Source organism: Ambystoma mexicanum, chromosome 4p, assembly GCF_040938575.1.
Source record: "Ambystoma mexicanum isolate Mex_15411 chromosome 4p, UKY_AmexF1_1, whole genome shotgun sequence".
NCBI lineage: Eukaryota > Metazoa > Chordata > Amphibia > Caudata > Ambystomatidae > Ambystoma > Ambystoma mexicanum.
The window spans coordinates 606,678,882-606,694,065 of NC_090927.1; the positions used below are offsets into that span (position 1 = coordinate 606,678,882).

Below are 15,184 nucleotides of genomic sequence, written 5' to 3' on the forward strand. Positions count from 1 at the left end.
TATACTCCCAAGATTCCTCTACTTCTTCACCAACATCACACACTATATCCCCCCGCCCTTCTTCAGGAAACTGGAATCTCTGGTCAGGGACTTTCTTTGGGGTCAGTCCAGACATAGCCTTGCCCTGAACATCCTCACGCTCCCCCACACCGAGGGCGGCATCCAACTACCCGACTTCCAGAGATATCGCATCACAACTAACACATGTCACAAAGTGGCTCTCGGATGAACCCTCTGCTGAGACTGGCCTCCTTTGCCAACTGACCGGGCCTACGCACCCTAAGGAGATAATATGGGGCTCGCAGGTGGGCCCCCCTGACCCACCCATGATAGTAAACCTGGGGAGGCGGGTCTGGAACAGGGTCAGAACACTGCTAGGCCTCCATCACCGTACATGCCTGAAATCCCCATGCTGACAGATGTATGCAGGACCCCCATCGACCTCCCAGTAATGCGGAACTGGGAGACTTGTGGCCTCTATACATGGGGAGATATGTTCGACGAAGGAGCCTTTAGGGACTTTGATTCGCTGCAACTAAAGGACGGACTCTCTTCGGGTCAATTCCTATTTTACCAGAGGGTGAGACACGTAGCCAAGACCAAATGGAACACATGGCCTGAGGAGCCAGAGACCCACCCCCTTGTACAGGAGATGTATAATTTGAGCGACGGCTGGAAGCCGACATCGAGGCTGTACGCCCAGATAAACGACCGAGTTAACCCCAGAGGACACGCCTGAAAGAGAAGTGGGAGACTGACATTGGGACAGAAATCACGGAGGAAGAATCGGCAAGAGCCCTGCTATACCCGAAGGAGGTGTCACGGAACGCCAGGTTCAGGATGATCCAGCTGAACGTCCTCTATAGGACCTACATGACCCCGCACAGGATAGCCACCTTCAACGACAAAATCCTTTCGACATGCCCATGGTGCTCCTCCGAACAAGCTGACTTGATCCACATGTTCTGGGCTTGCCCCAGATCCCAGAAGCTCTGGCTTGCTGCCGAGCAAACCTGCAGGAGAGCAGGACTGGAAAGGTATGAATGGACAACTAAGGAGTGTCTCCTGGGCACCCATCCGAGACTTAGTAAAATCAAGCACCTAGTGAAGCTTATGGACATGGCATCCATTCTTGTGAAAAGAACAATAGCCTGGAAGTCGCCCGCAGGCCCCAGATATGGACCCTGGATCAGGGAAATGGAAAGATGGACCACGGCCGAAACCAGGGCCTGGGAGGAGGGAAACAATAGAGGCGGGGACGATGTGAGCACAACACTAGAGTCCTGGAAAGTCCTCATGAGAGACATGATCTTCTCGACAGATTTCAAACCACCCTGAGCAGCCCAACAGGACACAAATCCCAGGTAAATCGTTACGATCAGATCAATGAGCCCGAGTATGTTCCAAGTGCTGTGTCCCGAAACGGCCACAAAGAGGGGTGGCCCCGGTTCCGAGACAACACGCAGAATAAGGAGCACATTACGATACCATGGGAGTGGACAGTCAAAGTTGTTATTATTGTTATTTTTGTTAGTTTGTTGTTATCTGTTGTCCTTTTGGCAGACACGACACATGATTGATAATATAAAGCACACTCCGTGCTCTACTGCTATGTGTATGATTACAAATGCCAATAAAAAACATTTAAAAATAAAATGAAAGGGTGTCCACACATTCATTCAGGAATGTAAGAGAATGTTATGACTGGTGATTAGAGAAATTTGGAATATGATACAAGGACTGGAGCATTTTAGGATGTTGGAGGCAAGACAGGGAGGAGATGGGTGGCGAGGTGGGTGTGGGTTTGGTGTAGCTAGTTGTAGTAGGAGAGGGAATTTGAACATTAGAAGGGAGTGGTTATATCAGGAGGCGGTAGCGAGAGGTTTGAGAATGTGGTTGTAGAAGGAGGAGTTGGTGAACCTCAGGGGAGTGGTTATATCAGGAGGAGGTAGCGAGAGGTTGGAGAATGTGGTTGTAGTAGGAGGAGTTGGTGAACATCAGGAAGAAGTGGTAACATAGAGACTAAGGAATGGGAAGAATGAGGAGGAACGATGGGCCCAAGGCAGGAGAAACAGGCAGGAGGTGGTACAAGATGCAGCAGGAAAGACAGTGAAGGAGTAGTGTGGACACCAGAAGGAACAAGGGTTCAGAGGGAGATGCTAGAGGAGGCCTAGGGGAAGACTGAAACCCAGAGGGTGGTTTCAAATCAAACTTCTAGAGAAACCTTAGATGTACCCACAGCTGTTGGATGAGAGGTGATGGTGGGCTAGCCAGAGCACTCTTGAGAAGCCACCCTTCTGAACCCAATTGTTTGTGCAGCCCACTTGGCCTTTGTGATAGGCACACACACCTGTAACAAAATGTACTGTTGTATCTGTTGCATTTTCATTCCTCTGTCACTTAATTTAGAAGAAAAGCCCAATTGTAAGACTTTGGCATGCTCTCTTTTCTTTTCAATAGGTGTCACAAAACAGTTATTTTCAAATATTGATGATGCATTAATTAGGAGGATGATGGGGCAAAAGCTAAACAACTGCACCAAGAAACAAAATGCAAGCAAAGATCACAGCACGCTTGCTTATGGGAACCAATGTTTATGGTATGTTTTGATTAATTGTGTTACCTTAACAGTCTGATTTGTTCATTGTGTACGTAATAGGTTCTTTCATGAGTTTTGTTTAAGGCGAAGTATAAATGCACCTTGTTTGTAGCATCTCTTACATCAATAATAGGTAGGAGTTGTAAGGCCACCTGCTCAAGAAGTGTTTTGGCAATTAAGACTAGGATTAGAATCAGGTATGACCACCACCTTTGTAATTTTACCACCCTTATGTGAATCCATTCTATTTGATGAAGTATGACCCTTGTTTGTTCTGGCTCTCAGTCTCCGGTAAAACTCTTTAAAGGCAGCATTGAGAGTGGGGAGACATTCCACTGTGCTGTGATAAAGTCACTGAAATCTTGTAGGTCCCCCAATAACTCATAGACGACCTTTGGACTTTTATGAAAATCTGTCAAACTGAACCCCTTTTTTTCTCTCTCTCTGTTGGCAGTAATTCAGGGACTTTCAGGAGTTCCAGGATAAATATCAGCTTGCATATCATTTGGGAATGGGATACTGCTTCTCTACCTGTTAAAGGCTGGGTCCATTGTTGATCAGGTGGACCTTGCAATCACCACGTAGGGTTTATTTACTACACCAGCTCCCACAGCAACACATTGGTTGGCAGTCAGTCCTCAGTCCTGATTTGGTCACAATTCATCTGAAGGAATCTCTGTATAACAAGATGCTTAGATTTCTTTATGCCAGAGCTCAACTTCCAGTAAGAAACACTGTCCTCCATGCTGTCAAGGGCAAACCCAACAGCCACCAGGGTAGCCCAGTATGGCAGATTAGCTTCAGAGGGACAGCCAGACTACCGTGAAGGAAGGTGGAAGTTGGCTAGTAAGGGTGAAGCCTGTGTCAAATTCTTTGCATCCCACACGCACACCATGTGTCATGGGTGCCAGAACACAAATACACTTGAGAGGTTTCAACATATTTAGTTCATGCACAACAGAGGAGAGTTGGAGGATGGCAGGGCACTTGAAAGCCAGCGACCAAGATGGCCGCCGCTTTCTGAGCTCCTGCAGCGATAAGGGCAAGGAGGAGGCCCATGCACGCATAGCCCGTGCAGCGTGACTTGTACCGGCAGTGAACCCGCATGATATGCCCCTGCATCGAAGACCAGAGTGAGGGGCCGTGCTTCGGTGCCACAACTGTGCATTAGCTCAGTAAAGGTGCGCCCCCCCCCCCCCCGAGTCCCGCAAGCAGCAGAGGCAGCCGGGACAAGAGGTGGAGCTGCCACCACCCTCCCTGCAGAAGACCCCCCCACCTCTCCGCAGGAACAGACCCGCTGTATGCCGTGTGAAGTGGGAGAGGAGCGGTGAGGTGGGGGATACTCCGGCTGGTTGCTGGACATCCGCGGCCGGGGGAAGGGGCCTTGCAGCAGCTAATACCTGTCTGGGATTGTAGGCAGAACAAGGAAGGGTGAGGGGAGACCGCCTGTTTGGAGCACTCCAGCCCTGCAGAGCACATTGCCTGAGGGCGCGCTGGGTGGCTGGGCGGCTGTTCCGGACAGAGAAGAGGCTGGGAGCACACAGCCAGCGCAAAAGGGAGCCGGCCCTCTGGTGGTGGGCACCCGCCGTGCCTGTGAGCCTGTGATCCTGTGCACTGATCCTTGTCTGAGGGAGACGCCAGAGCAGCTAGAGGAGTGGAAGGGGCTCCGTTGGAGGTGGTTGGAGGTGCAGCAGAGATAGCTGTCTGGAGCTAGCAGGTGAAAGATCCAAGAGGCCATAATACTGCAAGACATGGTGTGCCTACAGGAGAGATAGCAGCCCCGGGACCTTGGCCACGGCTAGAGGTGAAGTTGTACCCTGCTCATACTGGCCCCAGATCGAGACAGGAGGTTGGACTGGGGTTCTGGGGCCCCTGATCTGCGCTTGGCGATGCAAGGGATGCCTGGTGTTGCTATTACTGAGTGAGGAACCTGCTGACTGCCCCTCCCCCAGGGGATGCCCCCAACTGCGCAGGAGCTGGGTGAGTGGAAGACCACCATATATGAAGAGACCTGGGCACGCATGAAGACACTGGTGGCCTGAACCGTCGCCCTTGGAGGTGTGGCTGGCAGGGGCAGTGCCGGGCGCACAACGTTCAGCAGCACTGAGTATAACGGCAAGGCGGGGAGAGAGGGATACTTGGACAGAAGTGGTGGCAGTGTATGGAGATCTGTGGGAAGCCTCCTGAAGGGCAAGGGCTGCTGCGTGTGGCGACTGAGGCCCTGGGAGCAGTGTTGACACCAGATGGCAAAGGGGAACAAGAAGCAGGGACGCCTGCAGTTCACACAAAGAGACGGACTGGTGCTACATAAGGGGACCATGGCCTCACCCAGACTGCCGGGAATGAGGAGGAGGAGGGCCCCTCAGCTTGAATAAGAGTACTCCTGGGTCTTCCGGAGGGCTGCCCTCTGGATTGAGCTTGGTGCTAGCGGAAATGAAATCTGGGTTTGTGGTGATGAACACGAAACCAGATGGCATGGAGTATAAAATGGACAGGATGCAGGACAGAACAGAGAAGGAGATCACTTGACTCAGAGAAGCTGAGCATAGAGTGGGTGTGTTCGAAGACACGAGTAGCGAAGGTTCTGTGGCTATTCAGGGTTTGCAGAAGGAGGTGAAAGAGATTTGTGACAAGAATGAAGATCTAGAGGCGCGGTCCAGACGTACCAATGTGAGAGTGGTCGGCCTTCCGGAGTCCATACCAACACGCAATATGGAACAATTTATGGAGTCCTTTATTAAGGAGGTTTTGCAGGATCCCACGCTATCCCCAAAGTTTGTCGTGGAGAGGGCACACAGGATCTCAGAACAGACACCAACGGTGGGTCAAAACCTGTGCCTGGTGATAACGAGGCTGCTGAACTACTGTGACAGGGATACCATACTGTGGCGAGCAACGGAATGGGGTGACCAGCAGTACAAGGAGGCCAGGGTCTCACTCTACCAAGACTTTACTCCATTAGTACAAAGGGCAAGGCTGTCCTTCTTGGCGGTGAAGCGCCTACTGCGGGCCAGGCAAATACAATATGCAATGCTGTATCCTTCTAAACTACGGGTTGTGCATGACAATACGACTTTGTTTTTTACAGGCCCAGCAGAGGTGATCTCTTTTGTGAAATCCTTGCCAGCATCTTAAGGGTTAATGGCTGCAGTAGTCAATTGTGGTCATAAAGGCAGGGTTGCAGGTGAAAGGATATGGGGGAGGGGTAACAACCTGCTACAGTTGAAGCATTAGGGTTCACTGCTGAAGTTGGTGTATAATGTAATAACCATGCTAAAATGTGGGGGCGTGGCTTAGTGGCCATGCTTTGAGGAGTGTAATCTGGGAGCTCCCGCCAGATCTGCCGACAGATCCTGACAGCTGGCAGAAACTGTGGCAGAAACACAAGAAAAGTGGCAGAGAGGTGTCTGAAGGGGTGGGGACAGCTGGCAGAAACCCTGACGAGAATCGGAGCAGGGAGCGATCAGAACAAGCAGCGACGTGGTTGCCGAGGCCGTCTACAAAATGACAGGCGCGTCTGCCTGAGCCGATGTAGGAGCTCCACAGGGACGATAAAAGAGGGGGGCATCAAGCAAAGGTTTGTGCGGGAGCCATACACCAGCACACGAGTGGGACGCAACCACCAGGCGTTCCACGTAGGTGGCATCGGGGAACGTGACAACATCCTGGGGTCACAATAAGGGACCCGGCCACCACGTGGAGCGGACAAGAGCGAACAAAGGCAAGAAGTGCAGACTCCATGCAAGTGAACCAGCAGCTTCTGCGGGGGACGCCGAGTGCGAGCAGCGGCACACAGAGAGTACAACGAGGCGCCGGGACCTCCAGCATGAAGAACCAGGACCTGCGCTGCATCTGGTAAGAATGCGGAAGACGCCTGCGGGGGGAAGCGCCTGCAGCCCCAGGCGGCCGGCCGGCCCACCAGGAGAGACACCAGGGGAACCACCCCTGGCTGTTCCAGGGAGGGAAACCAGGTGCGAGGGAAGCCAGGACATAGGGCTGCGGAGAGTGACGGCCTGTGCGTCCCGCTGGCGCCTAGCATTGATGGAGGCAGCCGTGGGAACGGGAGCCCTACCGAAGAGCAGACACAGATGCGGAGGAGACGAGGCACATAGCCTCACAAGAACGAATCTGGTGCCGGGTGAGCCCCGAACGGCCTGCAACAGACCCCTGCGAGCAAGGAAGCATCCGCATACGTGCAATTAATTAACTATAACACGGTGGGCCGTCAGAGGCCGCTGCCAATGCACGGGGGAGGCCACAGGTCCATTGGGAGCACTGGACAGCACAAAATAAAGTAAGTGGACCTGGCAGACCCATGGTGAAGGTCTGCCAGTAGTGAGACGGCTGCCTAGCCGGCAGGCCCGGGACAGCGAGGGTGCGAACATCTTAAGGGGCCAGGACCAGGCGGAAGGCATATCCGCACACCAGAGGGTCTCACGGCACTGAGACACTTCCCGCGGGATGGTGCGGAGTAAGTTCATGAACATATAATACTTGATTTGTGGAAAGGCACAACCCATCCACCTACAAGGCATACAAGCCCACCTCGGGGAAGGCACACAAAGCCAGCAGCGACAGAGGAAGAGGCCGGTGGAGGCCTAAGCAGCATAAGGCCATAACCTAAACACGCCCCGAACCATTACAGACCTTGCACTGGCATGTTAAACTGGGGAACGACAGGAGGACTTGCCTCAAGATGATACAAGAGTGCACAATTCGGCTATAGCACAGCAGTCGCCAACTCACAACGGCGGCCAAGAAGGGCAAAGTAGCCTGGGCAGCGGATGCGCCGGGCGCGGGAGCCCACCTCCCACAGATGGATATACTGACACAGTGCAAACCCCTGAGAGACAACACACGCCAAAGGGCCACAAGCAGACTCTGCAGATAGGACCAACATAGCACGGCAAGTCAAGCCACAAAACATGGGCGGCGACAACTCACCTGTCCCACATTCAAGCACTAACCAGCCATACGGAAGGGTGCCTGGACCCAAGAGACCTGACGGACCCCTGGCGGGTGAGGGCTGGCAGTGACCGCTGGGGAGGGGGTTGGCATCCCGAACAAGAGAGGAGCCAAGCTCCACAGGACACATTAACATGGGTCCTTGAAAGGGGATCAGCGATGAAAGTCAAAACACATACCACGTGGGAGGACACAGTCCACTAGCCCACAATCCTGTGTCTGTTAGCGGGAAGACGGTGGGCTGGGCATCAAAAGCACACTGCTCAGAATACGGGACGGGTCGAACTGCAGCAGTCCTCCCACCCAGCAGAGGGCAACCTCCTGAAGAGGAAGCGGCAAGGTCGCACAGCAGACGGCACTGGGCCAGAAATAACCCACTCGGAAGAGAGAGGACAGCTGGCAAGGGGAGCAGTTAAGAGTCAGTTCATCCCCTATAAACACCAGAGAAGCTGGGGCCCTGACTCAGACGCACAAAGGCCACAAGTGCAAACATGCCGGACAAGCAGAAGGGAAGTAAAGAGAGGCAAACCATTATGGAGTCATTCGCTCTGAAGAACGAGGAGACGCAGTCCGAGACACCTGAGACCAGCGGGTCCGTATCCAACCCCACCCTGTATCCAACCCCACGCAGGGGGAGATCAGACAGGTGGAAGGCAGCATAGTGGAAGCCATAGAGGCCATAAAGCATCGATAGAAGGCAAGCTGTGTGCAGTGATCGTAGATGTGGGGGCCTCAGGCAGGACATAAGGAACTTAGCGGAAAGGGTGACAACTGTGGCACAGCAGGTGCAGAGCGACACGGCGGACGGGGTGACCACCCAATCCCAAATGGCAGAGGTACTGGAACGTGTCCGCACACTGGAACACAGAGCGGAAGATGCGGAAGGGATAGCCTGCCGCAACAATGTGCGCATAGTGGGGCTGCCGGAGGGGGAGGAAGGCAGAGACCCCACAAACTACATAGAAATCTTGCTGCTCCAGGAAGTGGGGGCAGGGAACCTGTCTCAGGCTTTCGTTGTGGAGGGCACACAGGACTCTGACCAGGAGACCCCGGCCGGGAGCACCCCCCAGGCCAGTAATCGCAAAGATTATGACTTTAAAGACCGGGAGAAGATCTTGACATTCTCAAGGGAGGGTGGGGTGATAACCAGGAATGGTGCAAGGATAGCCATTTACCCAGACTACACGGCACTAGTGCAAAAGCAATGAGCAGTTTTGTCCAACCAAGGAACGCCTTTGAGCTGCGGGTATGAGATTCATGTTAGCCTGCCAAACTAAAGGTGCTGCACAATGACAGGTTGCACATCTTTGAGACCACAGCTGAGGCCCAGGAGTGGATGGACCAGCAAGGGTCCCCAGGCTGGAAAGGGAAAACGAGAGGAACAGACAGTCACCTATGTGAAGCACGGAGAGAGGAGTGGGGGAACGAGACACCTACAGTAAGCAGTGACCGGCAGCTAGCCAGACAAGAGACTACGCAACTATGTGCAAGCCGGCGGAAGCTAAATAAAACCCCACAATGCAATGGAACTGGAAACTTTGGGGTTGCCCCGACAAAACATGAAGAAGTGAAATACATAGGCGAATCTAAGTACATGTCATGATCTCTGCTTCCAAAAGGTCAGGGTTTTCCCAACTCCCTTGGAAGCAGATCCATAACCCAGGTTCCGAGTGCCAACCAGTCCCAATTGGGACCTTTTGGACCCAGTCCTGGCGCCAGTGGCACCAGGCTCATAAATATGCCCAGTCCCAGCGCTGGAAGTGCCGGGCTCATAATGCTTGGGTGGACTTACCTTCAGCAGACCATGCTGCTTACTTGCCTGCCAGTTGAGCCTCTGATCCTCTTCTGTTTGGAACTACTTTTCCTGTTGGGTGTTTGGAACTACTTTTCCTGTTGGGTGGGGCTGGAGCCACTCCCTAGATTCAGAACACTGGAACTCTTCTGGAAGGCAGGAACTCTTTTCTTACCAGGAACTCTTTTCTTACTTAGGCGTGGCTGTGGAAGGAGACACCTAAGCACTACAGGAGGCTATTTAAACCACACCCGGTGGATGAATCTTGCTTTGTGTTATTCTGCAACCTCTGCAGCAGAACGCTCATCGTGTCTTCTGCATCCGGTCCTGGGCCTAAGGAAAAAGGCTTACCATCCTGAATCCAGTCTTCAGCAACACCTATAAAGACAAGAAAGAACAGGTTAGCATTCCGGCATATGAAAGGCAAAGGCTTACCATCCTGAATCCAGTCTTCAGCAACACCTATAAAGACAAGAAAGAACAGGTTAGCATTCCGGCATCTGAAAGGCAAAGGCTTACCTACTCTTCGTGCGCTCCGGAGGTCTTCACACTGCATTCCGGCATCTGAAAGACAAAAGTTTACCAACTCTTCGCACGCTCCGGAGGCCTTCGGCGCTGCATCCCGCATCTGAAAGACAAAACAAGGTGCGTTTAAAGACATTGGGGAACTTTAATACTCACGTGCCATTACGCCTTTCCACATCTAATCCAGTGGGTATTCCGGCACCCTGCAGCCGCTCCGAACTCGTACCTGCAAAATAAAAAGACAGTTAGAGCGCATACTGAAGCAGGCAACAAGCGCTTACTTACGTGCTTCCAGGCGCTTCTATTCATCACACGGGCTCCATCTTCAACTCACTTCAGCCCGTCATCCGCCATCGCCGGAACCCTGCAAAACAAGAGACATCATTACTAAAGACTTTAAAGACATTTGAATGACTCGAAACTTACCGTTCGTGCAGTAAACGACGGACAGCAGTCCTCTGAAGTCAAGAGGCCTGTGCTACCTATCCAGTGAAGAAACTGGTTACAGCACCCTGCCCCGAGGCAGATGGAGAGCTCGGCATTCACTTACCTAAGACATCTTACTCTACACGTCAGGCATACAGTGCACAGAGGTCCAGCCCAAAGAGCCAACCGGGTGCTACACATCACCTTTGAAGATACGGTAGTCGCCCAGTCAAGACCGGCGCCTCTGCGAGAATCAGGTGAGCGTTACAGAACACAAAGCCTACCGCAAAACTCTCGCCCAGGCGCTATGGAAACCTCGGATACTGACCCCCTAGCCCGGTTACTTGGGGAACTAAGGGCAGAAGTGCATGCAGCTCGTCAGGAAACGAATGCTCTAAGAAGGGAACTAATTATTTCCAAGGAGAGAACAGACAATCTTGCTAGACAAGTGCTACAGTCACAAGCCGGACAGACCCCGTTACCCGCATCAGGGGCAAATCTTCCTTCAACATCCTCTATGAATCCAGTGCAGATCAACCTACCTGGGAATGTACCTCTGGCTCCGCCCGAACGATTTTCTGGTGACCCAAAGAGGTTTGCAGTATTTATCAATCAGTGCCGGTTGCACTTCTTATGCCGGCCAGGAGCCTTTCCAACTGATCAAGCAAAAGTAGCTTTTGTACTTTCGTACCTTAGTGGCAATGCGGCAGACTGGTCGATCCCTCTAGTTAATCAAGATGATCCGGTTCTCCATGATTTTCAAGCCTTTCAGCTTAGTATGGAAAAACTGTTCGCAAGACATTCACAGGGGCAGGCCTTGGACAATGAGCTTCTTTCGTTGCGACAGGGTAATCAAGACCTTTTGGCTTATATTGCATCTTTCAATAGACTAATAGTGGAAACTCAATGGCCTGAGGACAAAAGGATTACGCTGTTTTATAGAGGTCTACGTGGAGAGCTCAAAGACGTTTTAGCCCAAGTAGTGAATCCCCCACAAGACTGTTCGGATTATATAGACTTGGTCGTTCAAATAGATCACAGGCTGCAGAACAGGAAGGCCGATCGTTCCAAGTTTGATGCTCGAGTATTTTCCAAACCGCCAACTCCTTCCAAAGGAGTAGACTCCGGGGAACCCATGCAAATAGGGGGTCTGAAAGGTCCTCTAACACAAAGGGAGCGGGAAAGGAGGAAACAGTTGCAATTATGCCTATATTGCGGAAACTCAGGGCACTTTCTTCGAGACTGTCCGGTGAAACCTGCCAAGAAGGCAGTAGGAGCTGCAGTTACCAAAGTTACAAACTCTGAGCAGGGAAACGACCTCGCCCGACAAGAATAGAGGTCCTCTTGCCGAGCATGAAAACCAGTTCCATGACCTCGCATTTCGTGATACCTATGGTCCTCATTAGCCCTGATAATCCGGATCGATTACATGCAATTGAAGCTTACGTCGACAGCGGTGCCATCGGCAATTATGTGGATCATGAAATGGTTTTGAGGATGAATCTAACTCTTTGTCCCAAGGCTGTAAAGGACGTCATTACTACGGTGGATGGTACGGAGATAGCCTCCGGGCCAGTAACGCATACCACTCAAGAGGTGACGCTAGTAAGTCAAGATGGACACCATGAGAAGATCGTGTTCGATGTGATCAAGGCCCCTCAGTTTCAGATTATTCTAGGAATACCTTGGTTAGAGAAACACAATCCTCTGATCGATTGGCGAGCAAGAACGGTCCAGTTTCCAGAATGTGTCTCTACTTGTCACCCTCCACCTGGTGTTGCACTGGCCGCAATTTCTTCAGAGACTCCCCAGTTACCTCCCGAATACCTAGAATACCAAGATGTTTTCCGGAAGGATCAGGCTAACTCTCTACCTCCTCATAGGTCTTATGACTGCCAGATAGACCTGATACCTGGATCTACTCCTCCTTGTAGTAGAATTTATGCCCTCACCGAGCCTGAGAACCTTCACCTTCGACAATACCTGGATCAATACCTGGCAAATGGGTTTATTCGTCCTTCCAAGTCCCCTGCTTCTTCAGCTTTGTTCTTTGTTCCAAAAAAGGAAGGAGACCTTAGAACTTGTATCGATTATCGCTCCCTGAACCAGATCACCGTTAAGAATAGATATCCGTTACCTTTGATCCCTGAACTCCTGGACCAAGTCAGAAAAGCATGCATATATACAAAGCTGGATCTTAGAGGAGCTTACCACTTGGTACGAGTAAAAGAGGGCGATGAATGGAAGACCGCCTTCCGCACCAAGTATGGGCTATTTGAATATCAGGTCATGCCCTTCGGACTTTGCAATGCCCCGGCCGCCTTTCAATATTTTATGAACGATGTCCTCAGAGAGCTCATAGATGTATGTGTTGTTGTTTACATTGACGACATCCTCGTTTATTCTTCATCGGAATCTGAACATCGGAAACACGTGAAAATGGTCCTCGAAAGATTGCGTCAACACAAACTTTTCGCTAAGTTGGAAAAATGTGTTTTCAACGTGACTGAAGTTGAATTCTTGGGATTCATATTATCACCTGGCGGAGTGCGTATGGATTCAAAGAAGGTCGATGCAGTTCTCAAATGGCCATCACCATCCTCCGTAAAAGGTGTGCAAAGCATGTTAGGCTTCGCTAACTTTTACCGCAGGTTTATCCCCGAATTCTCTCGAATAGTCCAGCCCATCACTGCCTTGTTAAAGAAAAACAAACGTTTTGAATGGTCTACCGAGGCGGAACAAGCTTTCCAGGATTTGAAGACTAAATTTATCTCTGCACCAATCTTAAAACACCCTCGCCCTGAACTCCCCTACATCGTGGAAACTGATGCTTCAAGCCTTGCCATGGGGGCAGTTCTATCACAAAAGGACCCGATAACCAATCAGTTGCATCCCGTGGCATTTTGGTCCCGCAAATTCTCGCCTCCTGAAATCAATTACACGATTACTGACAAGGAACTTCTGGCTATCAAGTCTGCCTTTAAGGCTTGGCGGCATTATCTGCTGGGGGCCCGACACACCGTTACTGTGATTACGGATCACCGAAACCTGCAATATTTGAAGACCGCAAAAGCCCAATCCTCTAGACAACTCCGTTGGGCATTATTCTTTGCCGAGTTTGACTTCATAATTACCTATCGACCTGGTACAAAGAACGGTAAAGCCGATGCCCTTTCTCGGATGGGAGTGGAAGAACACTTGGTCAACCCTAAACCTGTACCAATCATTCCCGAACAAAGAATTCTGGGTGTAATCGCCACAGAATCCATAGAGGAAGTTAAGGATAAAGCCAGGCAACTTGTAACTCCAGCAGACATACAGAATTGGCATCTGCAGGGAAAGGACTTTGCAGTAAAGGACAACTTATTGTATTTCCAAGAACGATTATACCTACCCAGCACAGATTTACAGAAAAAAGTAATCTCTTGTTATCACGACTCTTTAATGGAAGGTCATCCCGGTATAGCCAAGACCTCAGAAAAGATCAAGCGCTACTTCTGGTGGCCGTCTTGGAAAAAAGATATCAGAGACTTTATAATGTCCTGTGGAGTATGCGCCCAAAACAAGAGTCAAAAGGAAAGACCAGCAGGCCTCTTACGCCCTATTGACATCCCACCTCGCCCTTGGCATACGCTTTCTATGGACTTCATCACCGATCTACCTCCATGCTCCGGATACAATACGATTCTAGTAATCGTGGACTTATTCTCCAAGATGGCGCATTTCATTCCGCTCAAAGGCTTGCCAACAGCAGCAACTCTGGCCCGAGAATTTCTCGAAAACATCGTCCGACTGCACGGTTTTCCTTCGGTTCTAATTTCGGATCGAGGTAGTCAATTTATTTCTCATTTTTGGCGAAGTTGCTGTCGGTTGGCTCAAATTGATGTGAGACTATCGACCAGTCACCACCCTCAGACCGACGGACAAACCGAGAGGACCAATCAAACTCTGGAACAGTATTTACGCTGCATGCTGCAACAAACTGAAAAAACTTGGAAAGATATCCTTTGGATAGCCGAGTATGCCTACAATAACTCTGTCCATTCGGGAACTGGGAAAACCCCGTTTTTTCTTTTGTACGGCAGTCACCCTCGAACCTCGGAGTTGGATCCCCTCCAAGATCTTGAAACACCAGCAGTAGACTACCTGCATTCTACAATCACCCAAGCCTTTAAGGAAGCTGTTTCTCACCTTCAAAGGGCTAAAGAACAATACAAGAAAGGAGCAGATCAACATCGGAAGGAAGCCCCTCACTATCAAGTAGGGGATCAAGTCTGGTTATCCACCAAATATCTATCTCTAAAAGGGCCACGCACATTCAACCCAAGATACCTTGGTCCCTATTCCATCACTAGCATAGTAAACCCAGTAGCGGTCAAGTTGGACTTGCCCCCGCACATGAAGATACATCCGGTCTTCCACGTCTCTCTATTAAAACCCGTGCAACCTCAAACCCGACTAACCAAATCTCCAAAACCTATCCTAGTGGATGGAGAACTCGAGTTTGAAGTCAAAAGCATTCTAGACTCCAAGATCTCCAAATCTAAACTATTCTACCTAATTGACTGGAAAGGCTACGGCCCCCAAGAGAGATCCTGGGAACCTGCTGAATATGTCCACGCTCCTCGCCTAATCAAAAGATTTCACCAAACATTTCCTGACAAGCCAAAACCCCCGGAGAAGCCCGGTTTGGGAGGGGCCGTGAGGGGGGGTACTGTCATGATCTCTGCTTCCAAAAGGTCAGGGTTTTCCCAACTCCCTTGGAAGCAGATCCATAACCCAGGTTCCGAGTGCCAACCAGTCCCAATTGGGACCTTTTGGACCCAGTCCTGGCGCCAGTGGCACCAGGCTCATAAATATGCCCAGTCCCAGCGCTG

At 51.0% G+C, this 15,184-nt stretch overlaps 1 protein-coding gene across 1 annotated transcript in view; it reads left to right on the forward strand.

The window, feature by feature from the left end:
- Positions 1-15,184, forward strand: part of BEND6 (BEN domain containing 6) — an 886,671-nt gene that overhangs the window by 568,564 nt on the left and 302,923 nt on the right. Inside the window, exon 6 of the mRNA XM_069606174.1 lies at positions 2,461-2,599. Within this exon, the coding sequence (XP_069462275.1) occupies positions 2,461-2,599 (139 nt within the window). The remainder of the gene's footprint in view (positions 1-2,460; positions 2,600-15,184) is intronic.